Source organism: Choloepus didactylus, chromosome 4 (genome assembly GCF_015220235.1).
Source record: "Choloepus didactylus isolate mChoDid1 chromosome 4, mChoDid1.pri, whole genome shotgun sequence".
Classification (NCBI taxonomy): Eukaryota; Metazoa; Chordata; class Mammalia; order Pilosa; family Megalonychidae; genus Choloepus; species Choloepus didactylus.
Genome location: NC_051310.1, coordinates 102,643,011 through 102,667,525, shown reverse-complemented (window position 1 = coordinate 102,667,525; position 24,515 = coordinate 102,643,011). Strand labels below are relative to the sequence as shown.

The window sequence follows — 24,515 nt, the reverse complement described above, 5'->3', positions numbered from 1 at the left end:
ATGAGGAAACTGAGGCTCCAAGGGCAGTCCCCTGAGCTGCACAGAGAGCAGTGGCAGAGCTGGCGTTCAAGCCCCAGTGGGTCTGGTCCCAGAGCTGGGTGTGGTGGGCATCGGTGAGGATAATGGTGCAATGAGTGTGCGTGTACACAGAAGTGGGGGGGCTTGGTTGCTACATGCAGATCGGAAGTGGGAGGAGGGTGTGAGGGTTGGCCGCCCGCCTGGGGAAGACTCGCTTTTTCCCTTCTCCTCCTGGGGCTTCCTCAGTCAGGGTCAGAGATGGAGGTGGGAGGGTGGGAGGAAGGCAGGGAGAAGCATCTGCTTTCGATGCGTAGTCTGGCAGACCCGGCCTCTCGGCCTCTCCCAGTACGGCTGGAAGGACTGGGGCTCTGGGGAGGAAGCTTCTTCCGGGGCTGGCTGGGGATGGCATGTTCCAGGAGCTGTCCATAGACGCCAGCCCTGCCCGCTGGGGACTGACGGCCAGGGCAGGAGGTGGCGGGAAGTGGAAGGCGGGGGTCTGGGCTCTGCCCAGGGCGGGGAAGCCTGCCCCCAGGAGGCTGCTGGGCCAGGCCCTCTCCTGGCAGAGCCCAGAACAGGGAAGCCCATTGCGTACCTCCAAGTCCGCCCCCAGTTCTGAGACAAGAAATGAGAAACCGCTAAGGGCAGGGCCATTGGGGAGTTGTCCCGAGGCCACCCCCTGCCTGGCAGGCTGGGTTCGGAGACAGTGAGTGTGTGACCTTGGTGGGGGTGGGGGGATGTGGTGGAAGCGATGACTGTCAGTCTGGCCAGAGGCCTGGACCGGGGGGGGCCGCTGTGAGTCCAACAGGCCATGGGCCCTGCAGAAGCCACCACTATCTCTGGACTTCAGTTCCCCTATACGAACTATAGGGAAGAGGGGTGCAATGACCCCACAGCAGAAGTCCCCTGTCCAGGAGACTGGGAGCAGCAGAGACTCCCCCAGAACACACACACACACACACACACACACACACACACACACACACTCCAGTCATAGCCACATGCTCTTGCATTTTCTCTGGCCCCAGTTTTCCCATCTGTATGGGGAGACAGACATATGCCTGGCCCCTGCCCAGCCCAGCTCAGCCCAGCCCAGCAGGAAGTGGCCAGTGGAGGGGTGTGGCTGCTACAGAGGGTACAGCAGAGCCTCCTCTGACCCAAATGGCCATGGGCCCAGCCAAGACTGGAAGTGCTCGAGGACAGGACCCACGGCCCGACCCCCTACCCGGGGCATCTGTGCATCCAGGGGGCCCATAAACAGCTGCGGATGGAGGAAACATCAGCATCTAAGGGAGCAAAGGATCAAAACGAGGTGGCTTCAGCTCCCTATTAGGGGTTTTCTCTCAGGCAGAGCAGTGAGCTCTCTGGCTCTGGTGGTGTGCCAGCAAGAGGCAGAGCAGGATGGACCGGGAAGTGGTCCCACCTGCCATCTCCTCAGACCCCTTCAGCCTGTGAGCTCCTCCGGAGCTGTGTCCACCCGGGGCACACTCTCTCCAGGTTATGTCTCCCCGTATCCCCCGACCCTGGCCTCAGGCCCTGCATTTTTGCTAATGGTACCCACATCTCTGTCTCCAACAGCAACTCTCAAGGGCTCTGGGTCTACCCAATGCCCCCTAGAATCTAGACAGAACTTCCCCAGGAGCCCCCAAATCCTACCCCTCCCAAACTAGACTCAGGGCCATCCCTCCCCCAACCCACTCCCCATCCCCCTTTTCTGGGTGGAAACATGAGAGTCCTCCCAGACCCTTCTCCCTTCTCCCTCTCCACCACTGACTAACTACCCTGTTCTGCTAGTCCTGCCCCTCAGTTCTCCCTTGCCTGGCTTAGTGAATTTCCTGCCTCCTATTTGCTAATAGCAGTCAGAATTAACTTTCTAAAAGGAAAGTTGCTCCATCAGCCTCCCTTGCTTGGAAGCCTTCAATGGCTCCCCATTGCCCCAGGATCAAGACCCAACCCCCTAGCATGGCTCTGAGGGCCCCGGGTGACCTTGCCCCTGTTGGGCATCCAGGTGACAGCCTCACTGGGCCTTGGGCTTTTTCCACCCAACAGGTTCTCACTTCCCTGCCTTCCCTCAGGCTGGGCCTTTGGCCTGGCAGGCTCGTCTCTCCTTTCTGGCTGTGAAACGCTCTCAGGCCCCTTCAGGGAAGATGTCTTCCCCCACCCTTCCCTGTAGCCCAAAGTACTTTCTCTGCACGTGGGGTGCAGACACTCAAAGGTGGCTGGGGCAGTTGTGCACTGTTACTTCTTTTCCTCAACACTGTGAGCCTCAGGGCGGGACTCTGGGCCCCAAGATTGGCCCTGACTGGGGAGGGGAGGTGGGAAGAGGGAGGCAGGGGCCCGGCAGGACATGGGGGTTGGGCCGTATTTCCCCAGGTGATCTGGCTGGGTGGGCTTGCGTCTGGGAGCTACCCCCATCTTGTCTGACCTCAGGCTCCTTTCCAGACCCCGTCTGCCCTCCAGGCCCCAGTGCCCAGAGGTAGGGAGCCGGGCCTGGCCAGGGATTGGGTGGGGCTGGGGGACTGCCCCAGACAGGGAATGCTTTTTCTGGGCCTGTGGTGACCGAGTCTGGTGCTTGTTTTTAAAGAAAATAGAATTGGAGCCCCTATTTATAGCTGGAGGCCACAGCCATAGACAGGAGCCGTTGGGGTCTGAGGCTGTGCAGGCTCCCACCCGGTAGGGGTGGGGGTGGGGCTATTCCCAGGCCTCCTGCCCCCCTTTTCTCAGGCCCCAAGGAAGTGCCTGGGGGATCTTGGCTTCCCTGGGACAGGATGTAGCCTGCTTTGGGGAGGAGGACTCAAGTGATGCGGATGGAAAATTTCTCTTTGGATTGGTCCCTTGGGGCCCAGAGTACCCAGTGGGAATGTGCTGAGGTGAGGGTCCATATGTCCACAGAGAAGGCAGAGAAGGACCTGGGTGAGGGGGATGGGCTCTGGCCGCAGAGGGAGCACCATGGATGGCTATGGAGCCTGGGTAAAGGGGTGAGGAAAAGAGAAAAGAGCAGGCTGGAGAGATAGGGAAGAGAGACAGAAACAGGGATGGAGAAGAGATGGACAAAGACAAGAATGGGGGAGACACATGGCAGGATGGGGAAGAGAGAAACGGAGAAAGGGGAAGGGGGAGGAGAGGAGGAAGGGGGATGGGGGAGAGAGCTGGAGGGACGGGGAAGGGGAGAGAGATGGGCAGGCAGCTGACACTGTGAGTAGAGGGGATAGAAGAAGCAAGGGCGACTTGCAGAGGTTGTTGGTGAGGCAGAGAGAGCCTTCGGGACCCTCTGCAGAGCGGCTGGAGGCTGAGTTGGATGCCGTGAGGCCCTCTGTTTTTGGCAGTCTCAGGATTCAGGGTGGGAGGCCCAGGTGGGACGGGTTCAAGCTGGACTCCCACCTGCAGCCAGCGACTATTCAGGTCACTCTCTTGGTTGTGCCCGCTGCGGGCTGCGGGGTGGCTGCAGGGCACTGGGCAGGCAGGCTCTTTTAGCCTGGGGCGTGTGTCAAGGACCCACTGCCACAACTGGTGACTCAGACAGTTAAAAAAGGAGCCGCTCCGTGCGGTGACTCAACTGTCTCTGGAGGGGCTGGGTGGGTCTGGCTGGTACGAGATCGGGTGGTCTGGGTTTATTTTTGGCAGGGCGGGGCTGGGGCCAGGGGGTGGGAGATGGGAACCGGGGGTGGAGAGGAGTCACCACTCATCCCCAGAGAGCCTGAGGGCTCTGTGACAACTTAGGGAAGCAGTTTCCCAATGCCAGAGAGCCCTGGCAGGCCGGGCGCCTGTCAACCCCATTCTAGGCCCAGCCTGCCACACTCTGTGGCCCAGGACAAGCAGTTGGCTTTCTCTGGACAGCGGTAGAGTCCCCTGTCCTGTCCTCAAGAGGCTTGAGGTTAGAATTTTAGAGCTGACTCTGGAGACTGAAGATCTCACCCAGGGGCCCAGACAAGGACAAGGGTTTGCCTAAGGCCACACAACTGTCATTGCACAGCTGGCTCAGGTCTCCACATCTTCCCTTCCCCAGGGCTGTCACCCGTTGCAGGGACAGGCTCCCATCTGAGTACCCGCCCCGGAGGAGCTCGGCTGGGCTCCAGCTGGATGGCTGCAGGGAAACAGGCCCCAGATGACTGGACATGGATCCCTGGCTTGGGAAGGCCCCTGGGTTCTATTAGCACATATCTGGGGTGCCAGCTGGGCCCTGCCCAGGGTCTGTTGAGAAGAGGCACGTCTGTGGGGTGAAGGCTGAGGGTGCTCTCACACTGGGATGTTGACCTGGGGACCCAGGCTCTGGCCAGCCCCTGACCCCAGAGACCCCCTCCATTGGCCCTGCCCCAGGTTACTCACCCTGGCTCTGCATCTATCTCCCGAGACTCAGCTCCCCTCACCTCCTCCTGCCCCGTCTCCCACATACATGAGCCTCAGGCATCATCAACACCCCCAGGGCAGAGGTCTCCCACCTCCCTCAGTCTGGGTTTCTGTGCCTCCGCATGCAGCCTCCACTGCCCTATGAGTGGTGCTAACAGCCCTCTGGGAGCTCTGGCAGTTGAGTCATCTCATCTCCCATTGCCAGGCCCCGGCCTCCAGTCCGACCTCCAGAGAGGGGCCCCGGAGGGGTTGGCAGAGAGCAGGGAGGAGACCAGCTTCTAGGCTCTTCCCTCCCATAAAAGGTCCTGGGGCCTGTGCCTTCTCCTCCTCCCCTCCCACCCGCTCTCAGGTTCCGGTCTGAGTTTCACTTGGTCATTCATTCAGCACGTATTTCTTGAGTGCCTGCCGTATGCCAGGCTCAGTGATCTCCACTGGGGGTGCTATTGGCTTTGGGGAAACAGGCCTGGGAGTGGGCGGGCTGGGAGGCATGTGGACCTCAGGCAGTTCAGCAGAACCCTACCCTCCTCCTCATGCCCCCCTTTCTGAAGGGCCAGGGGCTGGTGGGCAGCAGCCGGCCGACACCCCTGGGGGGCCCAGCTGCCTTCCTCCACTTTGTCCCACACAGATCCTCTCACAGGGCCACCATGTCCAATCCGCTGCCTTGGAACCTTTCTCAAAGATTCCCAAGCAGGGAGCCCCATCCTGCTAGCTGTCCCCACCCCAGAAGATGGGAACAGAATAAGAGCAGCCTCAGAAGCAGGCACTTACAGAGCATCTATTCCAGGCAAAGTGCTTTATGGTATCTTGTGTAAGCCTCAGCATACATAGAAGGAAGGAATCATTTACTCCCATTTTAGGGAAGAGGAAACTGAGGCTCAGAAAGGCCGGGTCACTTGCCAAGGTCACAAAATGAATAAGTGGCTGAGCTGGAATTGAATCCATGTTCTTAATCACCCTTCACCCAGCCTCCCTGCCTCCCCCGTTCCTGTAGAGGTTCCCAGAGCCAAGGACTCAGGAGGAGGGAGAGGTGGGGCCTGTGTCAGGACTGAGGGGCGGGAGGGAGGCTCACTCTTAACTGCTCCCAGACACCCAAAAAGGGTGATTTGTTCCTTTCCTGGCCAGGATGGAGTGTGTGTGTGTGTGTGTGTCTGGGCCCGAAGCTTGCCTTGCTGGCCGGCCTCCAGCTGCAGGAAAGCGGCTGTGCACAAGCGAAGGGGGTGGGGGTGGGGGGCAGTGCCGTGGGAATCAGCATCCTGGGCCTCCTGATATTTATAGCTGCCCTCTCCTGCCATGTGGGCGGGGAAGGGGTGACTCTTAGGTGGGAACGGAAGTTGATCTCCTCTCCCCAGGCCCGTCTATCTCCCCGAGAGTGGGCTGACCCCCAGAGCCCTGCTCTGCCGGGGGAGGGCTGAGTGGAGGGCTTCCCCCAGGGCTGCTGGCTCAGGGGCTGGACATCCTCCTTCCCGGCCCCAAGCCAGGCTCCTGAACAACAGTGTGTATGTCGATGTACCTATGAGGTGTCAGAGTGCTGACATAATGGACCAGGGGGGACAAAGGCCTATAACCCCACAGAGATGGAGGGCAGGGCCCTGGGAGGGTCCTCAGAGCAATCATTGGTTGGCAAAGGCCCCCATGAGGAGCTGGTGCTGGAGCTGAATCTTGAAGGATGGGGAGAAAAAGGGAAGGCCAATGTTAGGGAATAGCTTGAGCAAAGGTGGAAGGGTGCCAGGGTTCATGGCTTGTTCTGGATGGTTATCTGATGGCCTAGTTCAGCAGCCAGCCTGTGGGCCAGGACCCAGGATCACCTTGAAAGTGGAGGCTGACATTCTGGGGGACGAGAAGGATACAGCACAATAATGGTGTCTTGGGTCTGCAGGTGGATGGCTCCGCAAGGCCCCTGCCCACCTGGAGGCTCAGGGATGTCCTGTCTGGTACCAGGAGGGGCAGGAGTGGGAAGGTAAGGTGGGAGAGACCACAGAGTCCCTACCTGTCCTGGAGAACATTGGGATTGTGCTGAGCTCCCCCAGAACCTGCTCCAGCTGGAGGACATTTTCCAGGGGTCCTTGGTATAATCTTGGTATCTATTCTTTGAAAGCCAAGCAGTCCTTCCTTGTATCTGACCGAAGTGTCCCCTGATCTCAATTTGTTTCCGCTCAAAGTAATTCACTGGTTTCAAAGTTTTTTTTTAAGCCAGAAAATCCTTCATCAAAACTGCTTCTTACACACACAAAATCCCAATCTATAAACATATGCTGACGGAGTGGCTACGGGTGAACTGGGGTGGGCAGGCATCCCATATTCTCAGGCTCAGCAGCCTCCAGGGGTGAAGCCTTGGGCCAGTCTGAAAAATCCTCTTCCGGTGGGCTCAGCGGTTTCTATGCCCCTTTACGGGCCCAGCCCTGTGCTCAGCAAAAGCTGGTGGAGACCCCTTAGAATAGCAGAAGGGATGTCTGTTCTCAGGGAGCTGCCGGTCATGGAGCCAAGGCCACATGGCCCAAACCAGGTACAGGAGCAAAGGGCAGGGAGGCTAAGGACTCTCTGTGGGAGTCTGAGCAAGTTGCCACCCCTCTTTTGGTCCTGGTTTCCCTCTGAACCCTGGGGGGCTGGCCTGGGGTGGGGGACTCTGCAGTAAGGCCTGGGAGGGGAAGCTTCATGGACACACCCTGAGACACACAAGCTGAAACGGTTAAGCATGAGCCGTGGCTGGAGGCCCGGCCAACGCACACCAGAGCCGGCTCCTCCACAGGCAGGGGGCTGGCTGGGGCGTGGGCAGGAGTTCAGCGGGAGAAAGAAATGGTCAGCAGGATCATCACTGCCCCCTCCAGAACATGGGTGAGTCATGCCACCAAGACACCCCTGCTGGCAGCCCCCAGAGCCACTATGCTACATTGAAGACAAATGTGCCTCTACTTGGTACCCCAGCTGTCAGAGGAGGGTGAAGGGCTTTCCTGAAAAGGAGATTGGTTTATGCTGCAAGAAAGTGGGGCGACTTTGTAGAGGCGGAATGGGGTGGCCTTGCTGGAGGAGAATGGGGAGGCAGGAATGGAGATGTGGAGTCCTCAGGGAGCTAAGGAGGCTGGAGACCTGTCTCTCTCCCTTGCTGGGGTCCCTGAGCTGTGCTGGTGGGTGGCTGCCCACTTGGCGTGATCTGAGAGGGCTGGCTATTGCTGGGGTGAATGAGAACACCACGGCCTATGAGCCCAAAGAGTGACCGGAGGCAGTTGGTGCTTCTCTCTGAGCCTTGGTTTCCTCATCTGTAAAATGGGGATGTTTCCTGACTCATAGGGCTGCTGTAGAGGCTGCAGGATGATGTGGGTAGCATCCACCATGGGGTGTCTCAGGAATTCAGTTACAAGATAGCTCCATCCTCTCCCATTTGGAATTATCCTGAGAGGCGGAGAGAGCTCAGAACCCCTACCCCAGGGAGGACCCAGCACAAGCTTGTTCATACAACTCCAGGGGGGTTAACAGTAATTTTGGGACCCACTTTAAGCCTGTGCTTGGAGGGAGTCCTAACTCTAGAAGGCTCTATAGAAACTGGACATAGGATGGGGCAGGGCGGCCTTTTGGAGGCTAGAGGGGAGCTGGGTGGGGAGGGGAGGTGAAGGAGCAGAGGGACCAGGGACGGAGCCGGTACCAGTCCCATCGGACCCACAGACCTCCTTGTTCATTCGCTCCTGGCAATGACTAGAGGCCGTGGCACATCACCCCCTCCCGCCTCCTTCCTCACGGCCTTCCCCCAAGCACCACCCAGCCTAGGTCAGTGAGCTCAAAGGCGTGAAGCAGCAGCCACCCAGAGCTCCCGGTCCCAGCCACCTCGTCCCAGCCTGTAAGTGGCTGTGTGCACAGTCCGTGCATATCCACGCGTGTACCCGCATCTGGGTGCACAAGTGAGCCTGAACGTCAGGGCTATTTCCAACTCCCCCTCCCCCGCCTGCCCCCTCCTGGGCAGCACGCCCAGTTCCCAGACGAGCCTATACACTTCCTCTGCGAGCTCCACACGCACCCCACTCCCCAGCCGCCTTCCTCGCCAGCCCAGCCGCCGGGCCCACCTGGCGCGGCCCCCTCCCCCGGCCCCAGGCGGGCAGCCCTGAAAGGCCCTTCTTGTCCTGCCTGGGCGGGCGGACGTCGGGGGGAGGTGTGTGTGCTCAGTCATACTTGGTTCTGGAACAGCTTTTCCAGAGTCCGGGTGGGCTGGGCCAAGGGGCCTAGCCCCTGCCCCTGCCCTGCCCTAGAGGCCACGGGTAGCACAAAGGCGCACACACAAAGCTCAGAGTCAGTCCCCAGCACCATCGGTCCCCTCAAACCATCCTCAGAGGCAGGAGAAGCAATCCAGATTCAATTCCTCATGTCCCCCGATGCTGCTAAGACAACCCCTCCTCCCAATTCAGGTAACACATGAACTTTCCCTGCCAAGTACTCCGTCCAAGGCTCACTTCAACCCCTCACATTTCAAAGTCAGCTCTGTCAACCAGGGAAGAGGTGCAGAGCCACTGTCCCTGCATGCTTTGGGCTCTCTCTGACCTCTCAGGTTTTGCTCACGCTGTTTCCCCAGCCTGGAGCGTGTCTTCTTTCATCTCTGCCTGTCTGTCTTTCAAGCATCAGCTCAAATCTCATCTCCCCCAATGCTTTCCCTCTGCTGAGGGCATCTCCTAGGGCTCAGAAAGGAGCTGGTCACCACACTTATTATTCTCACCGTCATGGGGCCTAAGCCCAGCCTCCTAAGCAATTCCTTAAAGCAGGGCTGAGGGCTCTGTGGGACTTAGAGCACTTTGCTTCCTCTCCAGGGCCTCAGTTTCTCTATCTGTACAACAGAAAGTTTAGCCCAGATGGGCACTGGACTCCCAGGCTCCATGACCTGGATGCTCTGGAATACTGATGAGAGTAGGGAAAGCATCCCACTGTGATCCACTCAGGTACTTGAAATCCTGAGGGCCTTTGGGGCTGGGAGTGATTCTTCCTCGGGTGGGGGCTGCCCCTATTGCAGAGACCAGGACAGGGAACTAGTTCAGGAGTGGTGATGGAGATGGGTTGTTGAAGGGGAGCTCTGCTTGGGAGGGGCAGAGGACACCAGTTATCCCACTCCCTCCCCGTTTCCAAATTCCATGCTGCTCCCCTTCATTGGCTCCCCACTGCATAGGCTGTGGGCTTCGGCCACCCATTTAGGGTTTCTGTGCTCCAGCCCAACGGCTCTTCCTGTCCTTGTGCTCAAAATATGCCTTCTAGTCAGGCTGCTGGCATTTCTGTCTTGACATCTCTCTGCTTATATTTACCTCAGAGCCTTTGCTCAGGTTGAGCCCCCTGCCTGGAGTACTGACCCTCTTTCCTTCCTCCAAGGTTTGGATCCACTGCCCACCGTGCCCTGGCTGGCCCCTGAATTTCTCTTCTCCATAGTCTCCACCTGGGTCTTTGCAGACACAATCAAGAACTACTGTTTGTGTTTTAATTTGCTTTTCTGCCTCTGAATGAGTCCAAGTTCACTTGTCCATTTTTGTGCACCTCTCACTGCCTAGCACAATGCCTGCACACGGTTAGCGCTGAGAAGTTATTTGAGAATGGATCTCAGTTGAGCTCAAGGGGGTGGGAATGGTGGGATCTCTCCTTGGCTGGGGGCTGGGGCTGGATAAGCTGACCTCCCCAGTCACATCAGACACCTGCTTCCCACCTCTCCGGAGGCCCATCCCATCACCTAGGTCCTGAGACCTTGGGGGGTGGGATACCTGGGGAGAAGATCTGGGAACCCAGGGATCCAGCCCTGACTCATTCCAGTGTGTGTGGGGGGTCCTCTCCTGACTCATTTCCCCTCTGGGTACCTCGTGATGCCCTCTATTAGAGCTGGCTTCCCCATTTGATGGGGAAAAGGGTGCGGCCTGGGCTCCTGGAAAGGAGGCTCAAACTCTTCCTCTGCTCAAAATTGCTCTTGGGAATGGTCCCGAAACATGTAGGTTAAGCACTGATTCATCCATGGGTAGTAATGACTGGTAGGCCCCGAGGCCCCAGTTCTCGCGGCTTAACTAGACTATGCCTTAACTGAAGGAGAGTGCTGTGATGGTGGGGTTTCTGGCCAAGTGACAGAGACGGGACACGCCCTAGTGCCTCACAGAAGGCAAACTTCCATTCGGTCTCTGCTGAGGACAGGCACCAATGCCATGGACAGGGAGGGTGGCAGGGAGTTGTCCAGTGCTGTCAAAGGACAAGTCCCTGCTGGGGCGCAGGATCCCTGAGGGTCCCCGCCCTTCCTCCAGGAGGCCTAAGGGTGGGTGGTTGTGTCTGTCACCAGCCAGGCTCTCTCAGTGAGGAAGAGGAAGACAGGAGCAAGGAGGAGGATGAGAGGAGGGTAGCGGCAGAGAGTCTAGACAGACAAATCCACCTGGAGAGAAGGGGAGGGGACCCTTGAGCAGAGGAGGCTGGAGGGGATAGAGGACCAGTGTGTGTGGGCCCCACACAGAGCGGGGCAGGGTGGCTCCCTCTCCAATCCCTGCCCTGCCGCACCCCTCTTGCCTGGCCTGGGGCATCTGAGGCTGGGGTACGTGCTCCCAGCTGTCCCTGGGTCACTCCAAGCCTGCCGGGTGCACGGAGCCCTGACGGCGCTGGGACAGCCCGCTGGGTGTCACCGACAATCCACGCGTGCACAGCCACGCCCTGAGCAGTTGGAGCCTGGTGCTCCTGGACACTCCGAGCTGGACAACCTCGGATAACTCGAGTCCGGATAACCGGAGATCGATAGCCTTCGGTGCGGTCCATCCCCGGGTCGAACTCCTGGAGACCTCGGTCTGAGGTGGGAGAAGCGCCAACCCTCATCTCCCGGTCTGGGAGCCACCTCCGGCCCTTCTTGTCCCTTCTCCCTAGCTCAGCTCTGCACAGGCCCCTCACTCACCTGCAGATGCGGCGCTGGTCAGCACGGCCAGGGTCAGAACCAGGCCCAGGGTGGGGGCGGGAGGCGGGGGCCGCGGGCCGGAGCGCATCGCCGCGGACTTGCGAGGAGCGGAGCGCGCTCAGAGTCGGCACAGGGAAAGTCAGGAGTGAAGGGAGCGCGGCACTGCTGGCGGGCGGGGGCTTAACTTAACTCCGTGGGCGGGGCGGGCGCCGACCCGCCTGCTCGGGTTTCAGGCCAGAGCTCCCCCCTGCCCGCCTCCCACCCCCCGGCCCCCACCTTCTTAAAGGGCCCGTGCTGGGCTGCTCCTCCCCGGGGCAGGGGTGAGGGGACCGTTATGTGTCTCGGTTAGATCTGGCCCCACCCCGGACATTTGGGGCAAAAGCCCTAGAAGAAATTGAGCGAAAAGTCAGTGAGTTCAGACCTCCTGAGCTTTGACCCCAGGAATTCCCAGAGACCCCTTTTGGAAGGATGCCGGAGCTAGGACAGCCCCCTCCCTTTCCCGTTTTGGGGGAGGATTGCTGGGGGTGAGGGAGGCACACTCCAGACCAAGGAGAAAAGATAGATGCGGGTCCTGGACTGCTTTGCCCCCCAGGCTTGGGCAGGACCCCATTGGGGCAGAGCTGCGCCAGCCTAGGGTTCTGGAGTGCTCTGTGTCCACCACCTTGTGGCCTGGACCTTCTCTGCCGTGCAGGACCTCAATCCGCTGCTCTGGATTCCTCCACAGGGCAGGAGGGAGTCTCAATTCCATGTAATCATTTGCCTGGGGTGGGGGGTGGGGGGAAGCCACGCCAGGTGGGCAACCATGGCATTCTCCCCTCCCTGTTTTATGGAGGAGGAAACAGTGGGGCTCAGGGCTGGAAGGGCTCTTGGGAGGCCCTAGGTTGAGAGTAGGTCCCCGGCCATTTGGAGGGACCCAGAATCCGGGTGTTTCAACTTCCTGAGGCTGCTTCCTAGAAATCTGGCCCTGGATTTAGCTCCTACCTAACGGTTCTCATGCTGGGGCCCTTTTCCGTCTGGCTCCCTCCCAAGCAACATCAACCTTGTCCCAAACAGGAGGGGAAAGGGCAATATTATTTCAGAGCTTCCAGCGCCCAGAGGTTCTGCCTGCACCCTGCCTTGCTCCAGCATCAGCGTTGCCTGTAGCGAATGGGTGGAAGGCTTCCCTGGAGTGCTCACCCACTCCTTTCTTTTTCCCTTCCCTTCTCTCTGCTGAAAACGTGCCTGCTCCAGCCCACCCCCCCTGCATCCTCTTCCTAGGCCCTCCCCATCACCAGTGACAGTCCCACAATATGCACAGGACTCTACAGTTTGCAACTGCTTTATCTGTATTATCTACCTAATTGAGCCCCATTTTGCAGATGAAGAAGCTGAGTCTAAGAGATGTCAAGGGACTTGATTGAGTCTGCACAGCGCCTAAGGGGTGGACCTGAGCCCTGCCCCAGGTCTTTGACGCTAGGTCCACAGCATGGTGTGATGGGGCCATCTGTGTGGTGGTTTTAAAGCACTGGTCTTGAAATGCAACAGACTTGGGTTCAAATCTCGACTCTCCTACTTAGTTGTCTGACCCTGAACAAGTTGCTTCACCTTTCAATGCCTCCGTTTCCTCACTTGTGAAATGGGGTTTGTGAGGATTAAATGTTTTAGTGTACTTCCAGTGCCTAGCCCAGCACCTGGCATACAGCAGATGCTCAACATCTTCCCAGTGCTTCCCAGTTTGCATACAGCTTCACACACATTGCCTCCCTTGATGGAAAGTCAGACCTTTGAGGCCTGACTTTAACTTTCCCCCCCAGAGGCAGTTGCATACAGTGGGTGCTCGATAAATGCCTGCTGGGATTGAATAAGAAGCCAGTTGCTGCTGTTCAGTGGGGATTTGGGGCACTGGGGGCTGGGCTGTGCCCAGGTGGCCTTAGTGGCAATAAAAGCCATTGATTCCACAGCTTGCCCCTTGTTTTTCATTCTCCAACATCCGCAAGGCACCTGGTCCTCGTTAGAGGCTAATTACTAGCCAAATGGGCCCTGGGGTGGGGGGTGGGGGAGCGCTGCTCGGAAGGCTGAGTTTGGAGGAAAAGTGCTCTCTTTTTTAGTAATGAACAAAGAAGCGAGGGGAAGGCTTTTGCTTCTTTATGAATCAAAAACTTGGGTGGAGATTTCCACTGTCCTCAACCCCCACCCCCATCCCTCCTTCAATCGTCTCCCATCCTCCCTGACCCCACCCACGCAGATTTACCCACCACCATCAGGAGTCGTTTGTCTGTGGAGCCTCCAGACAGTTCCCGCCCACAGCTGAGATTCAAGTCCAGATCAGCTTGGAGCCTCTCTTGGCCTTGTTGCTAGCTGGGGAGAGAAACACGGGCCGGAAAAATAATGGCAGCTGGCAGGAATAACCCAGTGTGCGTTCCTCTGCTGGGACTTCCCAGTTTACAAAACATTCACCTGGTCTCTTGACGACCCTGGGAAGTGCGTGTTGGGGGCAGTGTTCCCTTTTCACAGATGAAGAGACTGAGGCTCTCAGTGGAAAAGGGGTACTGGGGCCCTGGTGTGCACAAGCCTAGCCTTTGTTCAGTTTGCAGAGCCCAGGGCTTGAACCTCAGGCTGATGCTGAGAGAGATCATCAGTCATGCCAGGCAGACTGGCAGAAACTTGAAGCCCCTGTGTTGTTTTGCAACTGCTTTCCACTGTCTCGGAGCAAAGGCCACTGTCCCCTCTCCAGCCTCCTTGGCAAGCTCCCCTCAGGTCCTGAAGTCCCATCCCTGAACAGAGCCAACTGGGCCTTCCTGGCATCCTCTGGCGTGGCTCAGGCCTTCTCCCTTTTACCTTATGACCTTTGCCATGATTTTCTCCGGCTGGGGTTGGCTGGGCATCTCTAGGTGACCATCCTGACTGCCCTGCCTCCCTGGCCACACCTCACTTTCCTCCAGGAAGTCCTCCCATACCCTGACCTCTGTTTCCACAGACTCCCTGGAGGACTGATCTCTGTAGTACTTTTGTGTCCCCTGGGGCACGCCTAACGGGGCTGGGCAGTGTGAGTCAATGCCTCCCCTGCCCCCCAGAAGGGAGCGTCTCCTCCTCTGACCCCTCCCCAGCCGAGCACTGGACAGGGTGCCCAGGGGTGGGGGAGGAGGGACAGTCAGAACACTCTTGAAGAATAAAGAAGGGTGCTGTTCCTGCCTCCGGGGGGAATAAGAGGGTTAAAATTCTCTGACGCTAAACTAGAATTAGTCTGTGGTGTGTGCTGCCTCAGTTTCTCCAAGTGATCTGCCTCTGGGAGAAAAGACAACAGAGAGACTGCAACGCTCCCTTCCCTGCCAGCAGGGTTCAGCCAGGCAGGCTGGCCGGGCTGCCCAGGCTTTCCTGGTCACCCACACCCCTGATGCTTCTTGGATCAAGAGTGCCCGCTCTGGGCATGGCTATGGCTCAGCCCTGCCCTTGGCCAGGGCCCAGTACTCTGAACGCTGCTCTGTTTTGTACCCTGACTGCCTGGGCCCCACCCAAGGAGCCTGTGGCCAAAGCTAGTTTGCCGGCTTATGCCCAGATGGGGTGGTGCCTGAGCAGGGGCACACTCTAGCTGCCCAGGCCCTGCCCTCTGGGAATTGGCCCTTTGCCACGAGGGACACAGAACCCAGCCTGCAGCTGTGTGAGAGGCCGCGGGCTTTAGGCCCCAGCCCTGGGGCCCTGCAATCTCGTGGCCAGGAGCTCCATGGCCAGGGGGTCCCAAGCTCTGGCAGGAGGTGTCTATAGGGCTCCTCCAAGTGCAGGCAGCCAGGCTGAGGTGGGGCAGGAGCAGCTATTCCCAACAATTACACAATTCAGGAGCTGAAAAGTTATGTTTGCTGCCCTCAGGAGCTAGCTGTGGATGGGAGGCTTGTGGCAGGACTTTGCCCTAGCCAGGGGTAGGCTCTGGCTAAGCTGGGCTGGGGAGTCAGGGCACTGGGGGTGCTGGAGGACTCTTCTCTGAGCCTATGTCCCCGGGAGCAGGCGCTAGTCTCCCAGACCATATCCACAAAGGTTTGTGTCTTCAGTGGCTGTGACCAGCTGGCTACAGCTGACTCTTCTTGGGGTTATGCTATTTCTAAATATTAGTTCATGCTGTTAACCCCTGCTGTGCCCTGCTGGTGAACATCTGGCCGGCCATAGAGCGAGCCTCTGGAAGAGGGCATGCCGCGTCCCAGTCGGGATGGAAAATTTACCTGCCTAGGGTCTAGCATGGGGCAGGGGACGAGAAACACCAGCTTAGGACTGGGAGTGAGGCTTGCAGTGGGTGTCAGGAGATGTATGTCTCAGCTGGCGGCTGGGTAGGGCAGTGGAAAGAATGTGGGATTAGGAGCCAGAAGTCCGGGCCTGCCAAGCCTTCTCTGTGTGGCCTCAGGCGAATCACCCCACCTCTCGTCACCTTTTCCTCATCTGTAAAGTGTAGAACTACCATGGCACCAGGATCGTGGCCTCCGACAGAGGTGCTGGGGCTTTATGAAGAGCAGTGGCTGGTGGTTATGATGACGGCGATTGTTTATGCCGAGGTCCTGCTCTCTGCAAGCCTTCCAGGGGTCCCTTGGAGGAGAGACAAGACTGACAACCAAGAGACAGCTGGAGACCAAGCCTGCAGGGCCACCACCAGCCCTAGGGCCCTTAATGGGGAATGCTACCCTACACAAGAACACACAGCTTGGATTTCAGCCCCTGCTGATCCCGTTGGCTAGGTGCCCTTGTATGGTGAAAAGTCACTGGGTAGCTAGCCTCTAAGATGGCCCTCAAAGGTCCTCTCTTTCTATGTGGTCGCCTCCCACACAGTTGAATAGGGCTGACCTGTGTAGCTAGTAGGGTATTTCATAAATGATTGAGTGTGACTTTTAAGGCAAACTCATAAGACAAATTATGGCCTGTGCCTTCCTCTTTTGATTGTTTGCTCTGGGAGAAGCCAGCCACCATGTCATGAGGACACTCAGGCAGCTTATGGAGAGGCTCTGGTGGAGAGGAACTGAGGCCTCCTGCCAGCAGCCGGCACCAGCTCACCATCTGTGTGAGTGATCCAGCTTGGAAGTGAATTTGCCAGCCCCAGTCAAGCCTTCACAAGACTCCAGCCCCTGCTGGCATCTTGACTGTCAACTCAGGACAGACCTGGAGCCAGAGTCACCAAGATAAGCTACTTCCAAACTGCTGACCTTGAGACACAGTGCGAGATGATGTATATTGTTGTTTTAAGCTGTTGGGTATTGAGGGAAATTTGTTACACAGCAATAGATAACTGATACAAACCCACACAAGTGTAAATGGCAGTTCCATGAGCCAGGCTGGGCATGTGTCTGGGACTCAGAAAATGGGACTCTGCCCCTGTGGGGAGAAGAGGTGTTTCTTTCTTAATCAATGGATCAATTAATTCATTTATTTGACAAATATTTCTTAAGCACATGCCATGTGTCTGGCACTATGCTGGGGGTTTGGGACCCAGCAGAGAATAACAGACAGGAGCCCTGCCTCTGGGGAGCTCAAAGACTCCCCAGAGAGACAGTTTTGGTTGGATGTGGGGAGTGAGGAGGAGGGAGGTGTCCAGGGCAAGCCCAGTTTTCTGGCTTGGGCACTTGGATGGTTGGTGGTGCCTTTGATTGAGACAGACTGGAGCGAAGGGGCATGTCACAGGAAAAGCTTTGGGCATGTTGATTTTAAGGTGTTTGTGGGAAACCTCAGTGATGTCGTGCAGGCTGTTAGATACATGGATGTAAAGATCCTCAGACAGTCTGGGCCAGAGGAATATACATATATATATATATATATATATACACACACACACACACACACACATATATATGAATAGTCAGGGTACTAATAATGGAATTGAAGCCTAAAATGGCCCAAGAGAGGGGAGAGGGTGTGAGCTGGAAGGAAGGCCCAGAACTGAGCTCTGAGACATCAACGTTTTTTCCTAACTTTTTATTTTGATGTAATTCCAGATTTACAAAAAAGTGGCAAAACTGTTACAAATACTTCCCATATATGCTTCACCTGCATTTCCCAAATGTTAATGCTTTACCACGTTTTTCTATGTCTACGTTTAATTTTTTGGAACCATTTGAGAGTAATTGCAGACATAATGCTCCTTTATCCCTAAATACTTCAGTGTGTTTCATGAGAACAAGAGCCTTCTTTCATAACCCCAGTGCAATTATCAATATCAAGAAATTAACGTTGGTACCATACATTTAACTAATCTATAGGCCTTTTTTAGACTTTGCCGATTTTCCCAATAAGATACTTTAAAGCAAAAGAAGATCTTGGCTAACGTTGCATTTAGTTGTCATACCTCTTTAGTTTCTCTTAATCTGGAACAATGCTTCAATGTTGCTTTGTCTTTCGTGATATGGACAGTTTTGGTAAGTACAGGCCAGTTATTTTGCACAGTGAACCTCGGTTCGGGTTTGTCTGATGTCTCCTCGTGCTTGGGCTCAGGTCATGCATCTTCTGTGGGAGCATCCTGGAAGTGACACCGTGGCCATCACAGTCCCATCTGTTGCTGCTGCCGACTCGCATGGCTTGATTGAGGTGGTGCCTGACAGGCTTCTCCATTGCAAAACCCCTGTTTTTCCCCTTGCCATTAATCAGCGAACACCAACATTTAAAGGTCAGGTTGAGGAAGAAGAGCCAGGAAGTAAGCCTGGGAAGGAGCAGCTGGAGAGATGGGAGGAAAACCAGGAGAATATCGTGGAATCAGCAAGAGGGAGGCGGTTCATCATTTGGGTCCAGTGCTGCCAAGAGGCCAACTGAGATGAGGACAAGAAGGGTCCGTTGGCTGCAGCTGCTGCACACAGGTTGTTGGGAATCCAGTCGAGGCTAGTGTAGGTGGAGTGATAGAATGGCACAAACCAGAGGTGAGCTGGAGCATGAAAGGGGGCGAGGAATAGAGACCATCAGGGAAAATCCCTCTTTGGGGAAGTTTGTCTGTGACTGGGGTGTATGGGGGGTGAGAGGGAGAGTTGTGTGGGTCCAGGGAGATGGTTTTTAATAGATAGAAGGGACTTAAGGATATCTAGAGCTTGGTAGGAAGGAGCCAGATGAGAGGTTAAAGTCCAAGGAGAGGAGGGCAATCGATAGCAAAAGGCTGTTGAAGAGGCAGAATGGGGTGGGAGATGGTCTTGGCACCCCCAAGCCCAGGAGGGAAGCAGGAGCAGGCAGCAGCAGACAGCTTGGAGGGTGTGCTTAGGAGGGGCTCAAATCAGAGTCCAGTTCTGACAGCCTCTGTTTTCTCTGCTGAGGAGGAGGCAAGATATACAGGGGGGACTGAGCAATGTTTGGCAGCACGGAGACCAAGTCTGGGTCTGGGCCAGGTGCCTGAACCCAGCAGCTCTTACCGCCCAGTGCAGTGGCTGAAGCAGACCTGGGTGATTCTGGGCTGGGCTTCACCAGGAAGGAAGCTGGACCCTCAGGAGGGAAGAGAAGGCAGGGGGGAGTGAGGATGAGGAGAAAGTGAAATGTCAGTGGCTGGGAGTCTCAGTGCTAGAAGGTAATTTTTTTCAGCAAGAGCACTAGAGTGAGAGAAGTGGAAGGTGAGATGGCGTTCCAGAGGGAGGTTTATGGCGGTGGGTGAGGAGCCCAGTGTGTTCTACGATGGGGGGTGGGATTCAGGAATGGAGAGGAGATATTTGAAGATAAGTAGGTCTTGTAACTGGGTGGGGAGGCAGGGGATTGGTGGGTGGCCCCTGGGTAAAGGCAGGGATTGGGGGAGAAGATTGTGGGCCAAGGCTACCAGATTTACAGGTGAGGGGTGGATGACAGCCCCGAGAAGATGAAGAAGGACGTGCCTAGATACTGTAACCACCAGAGGAGCTGTGCTTTTGACAGGAAGGGGGCATTGTCTGGGTACCAAGGAGGCCATGACCCATGCTACCTTGGACTCTGAGGTATGAGGGGTATGAGTGACAGAACAGTCAGCTCTGGAGAGGGCTGAGGGCCATCTTTAGGGGTGAGTTAGGTCCCTGCTAAAGCCAGAGGGAAGAGAGAGTTTGGAGCAGAAGTGGGGTGGCTGGTGACCTGCTGGAGTGTGGAGTGCCTCAGTTTCCCCATGAGAACCATGCACAAAGACAAAAGACAGAAGCAGTGCAGGTAGTGGATCAAGGAGGCTCTCTGGGCCTGAAATACTTGGAGGTCCCACCAGACAGGGAGGCAGGGGTGTCCCGGCACAGATCTGTCTCCTATTAGGACAGGGGGACCAATAGGGATCCAGGCTTGGGGCTGGAAAAGTTGGTGAGGAAGGGGATGAGGAGGCAGCACTGCCCATGGCCCAAGGCCTACTGAAGCTGGGCCAATCCCAAACTTGCTCTCCACTCCCCTCCTCAGAAATCAGAAGCTTGGCTGCTCCTTGGGAAGGTTGGAGGAACGGGAGGGTCTACTGCCACTGGAGGGGGACCCTGCCCAACTTTCTGAGCCGTTCAGTCCCTCGAGGGGCTTCCAGAGCTCACACCAGGCCTCACCAGTCCAGTTCTCCAAGTCCTCATTGCCTGCTGGATGAAATGAGTTCACAGTCTTGTTTGGTTTTTCTTAGCTCAGACAATGGAGGCAGCCCTGGATTTTGAAGCAGGCGTTGTGTCCTGGTTTCATCTTTGCTACTGATGCAATGAAAGACTTTGAGCAAGATCTTCCCCCTTTTTGGCCCTCCGTTTCCTTATCTGTATAACCTGCTAGTGACTCTCTCAGTAAAGCCGGCAGTCATCCTCCTCCCAAGATAGAAACTCCCCTTCTCAGGTTAGATCAAGTTCCCAGTCTGAGTGCTGACCGGGTGGGGGTGAGCAAGCTCCAGGACCCCATAGCTCCCGGGTTCTTGAGGGTGAAGGGATCTCCAGAGATCCCTCAGTTCTAGGGTCTGCCCATCAATCATATGGGGACGGGGCATCTTCCCTAACTCTCAACATTTTCTCCCACACTTCCACGCCACCCCCCAGAGGGATAATCTGGGCCACAGAAACAGAAGTGGCCTCTTGAGGCCTCAGCACCACCCTCCGTCTCTCTTTACTTGCATCCATTTCCTGTCTGAAATGCTACCAGCAGGCAAACTTCCCTTCATCCAGTCATTGGTCTCTAAAGATACTATGCCCTGGGACAGGAGCCTGGGAAAGTGCTGTCAGACAGTCACACCTTAGTGCGAAATAGTTGGCTTGCCCCTTTCCCCAGGAAAAACAGACTTTGATAGAAAGGACAGCATATACAGAGCCTGGGGAGATAGGTGGGAGAGACACTGGTGTAGAGAGCCCCCAAAGGGGCTGTGCCGGCCGCAGAAACCCTTTCCTGATGATATACCCACTTTTTCTATCCCTTTCGTCAATCTAAGGGCACCTATGGCTCTGTCCGTCACTACACTTCTCCCTTTCTCTCTCCCATCCCAGGGTCCCAGGGACCCTTGGGCTGTTTAGCTGGGTTGGGGGCAGTAGGCAGGGGGACCAGGTTCTTAGAGTTTCACCACGGAGCTCCCAGTATAGAATTCCTACATGCAGTTGAGGCGCCACGGCAACCGGCGCAAATAAACACTCCAGGCTTCACCGTCCAAGTTCTGCCCTGACGTCATCCCTGCTCCAGCCTGCCAGGCCCTGTGGCTGGCTGCATCCCAGACGGCCTCAGCTGCTCAAGCTAGAGGACCCTCTTCCTTCCCAGCCCCCAGGGGGCCCCTAGAGTTGAGGAGAGAGAGTGGGCAGAGGGGCCTGGGGCAGGCAGACCCCATGTAAGTCCTACCAGGCCCAGCTCCTTGCCTGCCTCTTCCATCCTGCAGGAGCTCCCGTTGCCCACCTTCCCCCCACACGGCCCCAGCCATGAAGCTGCCCAAGGACACCAGGAACCCTGTGTTCTATGGGCAGCACCCAGAGAAGAAAGTGCAGTTGCCCTCAGGGCAGGAGATAAAGCAGACTCCTGCCGTCATGGCAACGATCAAAGGTGAGAGCAGAACCCCTGTCCTAGGCTAAGTGCTGCTTCCTCCAAAGCGCCTGCAGACTTGAAGCCTGCAAAGACCTGCGCCTCTGAGCTGGAACTTGCAGACAGTAGAAGCTGCTGGGATTCTTTTATTGGTGGTGGTGGTGGGGGGTGTGAGGAGGGGGTAGGGGCACAGGGTGTGCAATGAAGACAGTTGTGGAAAAAAGCCAGGGACTTCCGTGGAACATTTAGCATAGGTCTCCTGACTTCCCTTGCATCTTACTCTCAGCTGAGAGTCGACAAAGTGATTCTTACTATGTTATTAATGACTGATTATTGCTCTAAGTTGGAAGTAGTTTAGTATAATGATTGAATGCTTGGGTTCCACTGGTCGATGGTCTCAGATTTTCACTTTACCGACATGTGTGACTTTGGGCAAATCAGTATTTCTAAACTTCCCTTTTCTCATCTGTAAGATGGGGAAAACCATAGTATCTGTCTTATACGGTTGTTAGGAGGCTTAAATGGAATAAACCACATAAAATGCTTGGCACAAAGTACTTGGCACAGAGTAAGTTCCCAGTTAATTGTAACTCTTGCCTTTATCCTTATGCATGGCCTGTCTAAGGGAAGTTGCAAGTTTATCTGGGAATGCTGCTTCCCCCAAAGGAAGCATCTCAGTGGTGGGATTTGTGACAATGTGATGTCAGTGGGAGCAAAGATCCCACAGTTCTCACGTGCACTGTGTGTGGAGCTTCCCCTGCCTCTGGTCCAGTGCGCCCAGGCTGAAGCCTGCCCTGTCCTTCTACACAGGTCCGGGGCCTGCCAAGTACCTCCGGCCATCCTGCACCGGCTACGTAGACCATGACAGCTCCATGTTCCAGGAGCCAGCTTACACCCTGCACATCCGGCACTCGCAGAAGCGTAAGTGGTTGCCACACCCACTGTCCCCCTGGAGGTGGTGTGGTGAGGATGGGTGGGGGCGGTGAGAGGCATGGCGCCTTTCTCTGTAACACAGACCTCCAGGGACCAAGGCCTGTCCCATGTGGGGCACTCGGGAGGTCTCCTGGGTCCAGAAGGAAGCCGGCAAGCCTTCCCAAGTGACCCACCCCCTCCGAAGCCATCACTGTGGGTATCTCCCAATCAGACCTCACAAGGGGGCTCTGAGAGGATGCTTGTCTCCTTTCGGCTGGCAGAGGCAGGGTCTCCTTCCTGTCTGGCCTTTGGCCACCATGTGTGCTGGCTTCATTTGCCACAGTGGCTGGGCAGGAATACCTGGCAGATATGGAGGGTGGTGAGTTGCCTCCCAGGTACACTCTGGAGGGATGGGAGCAGGGGCCAGGGAGGAGCAGGGGCTGCTGGCCAAGGCCAGGGAGAGGAGAGGCTGGGCAGGGAGGTGTGGATCTGGGAACCTTAGGTCTTGAGTGCCTGCCAAGCCCCTCCCTGGGGAGACACCTCCCTCGGCAGGTGAAGCCCTGCCCTCGGCTAGGCCTCTTCCTAATAACAACAGGAGCTGCAGTGGCTGCTGTCACCCTTTAGCATCAGTCCCTGCTGGGGTGGGCGGATGACCAAAATGCTGTCTGTTCCTCTGCACAAGTTCTTGAGATTGGCAGGTCATCTGTTAAAAGCCTCATCTTACAGGTAAGGGGATCAAGGGTCCCCAAACACCCAAGAGCCAAAGGGATCAGAAGGGAGCCCTTACTCCTCCCTCACAAGGAGGGGGATCTTGCCTGAAGGAAAGGGTAGGCTTACCATGGGGTGGCCTCTGGGGCCAACCCAACCCTCTCCTTGGCCACCCTACAGGGATTGAAGATGTGTGTACCCCTGGGCCTTGCTATTCCTTGGATCCCAAAATAACCCGGTTTGGAATGTCCAGCTGCCCGCAGGTTCCCATGGGGGCGCACCTCTCCAACATGCGTAAGATGGGGCTGGGGCTGGGAAGGGAGCGAGGGGAGTGCAGCGGTGATGGGGGGGTGGGCGGGCATGGGGGCTCACTCTTAGGACCAGAGAGAGGGGCAAAGGGTCACAACCACCTTCCCCAGCTGTATCTGTGGATGCTGGCCTCTTCCTGCAATGTCACATCAAGACACCAATGTCACTATGCTGTGATTGAAGCCAGCGTCATGATATTTATGTCATGAGGGTGATGTTATGATGAGAATTTCACGGGGCTCATGTCATGGTCTTGTCATGACACAGCTATAGTGATCTCAGGATGCTTTCATGGTGCTGCCACGGGGTGATGCCAGGATGTGGACAGCCTTGGGGTTATGTTATGGTGACACCTGTGGTTCTTGAATCCTGATGTCAGGATGGCCTAAGCCACCACCCTGCTGTCCCATGGCCCTGTGCAGAGGTCGTGACGTCCCTGCCCTGAGTCTGAGGTGGTTCTACTGAAGTCCATCGGTCTAGACAGGACCTCAGCTGGATGCCAGGGGGTGTGGCCTGGCCCAGCCCTGAGACCCCTTCCCTCCCTTTGCCCACTTTCAGGCATAAGCCCCACCCCATCCCCCTCCCACTACTTTTTGGAGAAGATCCCCCCGCCTGGGGAGCGCCGGGCTCCCTGCTACACCATTGGCTACCGGTGCCCATACAGAGTGAAGGACCCCAACCCAGCCCCCAACCACTACCAGCTGCCGCTCCTGCTAGGGCTCAAAGTCCCCGCCAACCGAGCCGCCCCTGGCTATGGCCTGTCCTCCCCGGACAAGAACTGGTTCTACAAGGAGGATGTGGCTGGGGGCCCTGGACCCGCCACGCACGCCCGGCCCGAGCCGTCCGTCTACCAGCACCGCAGCCCCAGCTACAGCTTGGCCAAACGCTTCGCCTACCCGGTGGACCACACACCTCGGCCCGGCCCCGGCTCCCACGAGGTCCAGCAGGTCACCTTGCACAAGCCCCGCATCCCCGCTTTCACCATGGGTGTCAAGCACTCGCCCCACCTGTGCCTGCTGGTCGTCCACATTCGGGACTGAGGGCCCTCTGGGGGCACTCACCCACCTCATCCTGCAGATACTATTTTTCTACACTGAATTGAACAACTTGACCATAATGTGGAGTAGCAGAGCTGGTGTTGCTGGGTGTTTAGCACATGGAAGTCACTAAATAAATATATTTATTTATTTATTCATTCATTCCTTCATTTCGCAAATGCTCACAGTTGCTTCCTCTGAGCCCTGCCCTGGGTGAGGGGGGATACCGGGAGGCGCTGTGTGGGTCTCTGTCCTCGAGGAGTTTTGTGTTTGTCCATTGGGGGAGGCAGCAGCATGTCCTCTCAGGAACCCTGGGTGGTGAGTGTGGAGATCTGATTCCTAAACTCTGACACTCATGTGCTGTGTGACTTTGTGCAACTCCTGCCCCTCTTTGGGCTTCAGGGTTGCCCTCTGGACCGAGT

General features: G+C 56.7%; 2 protein-coding genes across 2 annotated transcripts in view; one reads left to right on the top strand and one right to left on the bottom strand.

Annotated features, from left to right (window-relative positions):
* CSPG4 (chondroitin sulfate proteoglycan 4) overlaps nucleotides 1-11,379 on the bottom strand; it is a 35,756-nt gene extending 24,377 nt beyond the window's left edge. The window contains exon 1 of the mRNA XM_037833344.1: nucleotides 11,240-11,379. Coding sequence (XP_037689272.1) covers nucleotides 11,240-11,327 — 88 coding nt within the window. The 5' untranslated portion in view covers nucleotides 11,328-11,379. The remainder of the gene's footprint in view (nucleotides 1-11,239) is intronic.
* A 9,648-nt stretch (nucleotides 11,380-21,027) lies between these two features.
* On the top strand, nucleotides 21,028-24,209 carry ODF3L1 (outer dense fiber of sperm tails 3 like 1). Its single transcript, XM_037835077.1, has 5 exons — nucleotides 21,028-21,148; nucleotides 21,196-21,279; nucleotides 21,938-22,048; nucleotides 22,928-23,041; nucleotides 23,615-24,209. The coding sequence occupies exons 1-5, from the start codon at nucleotides 21,028-21,030 to the stop codon at nucleotides 24,094-24,096; spliced, it is 912 nt and encodes a 303-aa protein (XP_037691005.1). The 3' UTR covers nucleotides 24,097-24,209.
* The last annotated feature ends 306 nt before the right edge of the window (nucleotides 24,210-24,515 follow it).

Excerpts from the sequence above, each read along its gene's own strand:
- ODF3L1 (XM_037835077.1), top strand. The coding sequence starts at position 21,028 with ATGAAGCTGCCCAAGGACACCAGGAACCCTGTGTTCTATGGGCAGCAC. Across the intron at positions 21,149-21,195 it reads CGTCATGGCAACGATCAAAG|CGCCTGCAGACTTGAAGCCT; the intron begins GTGAGAGCAGAA and ends CTTCCTCCAAAG. Across the intron at positions 23,042-23,614 it reads GGCGCACCTCTCCAACATGC|GCATAAGCCCCACCCCATCC; the intron begins GTAAGATGGGGC and ends GCCCACTTTCAG.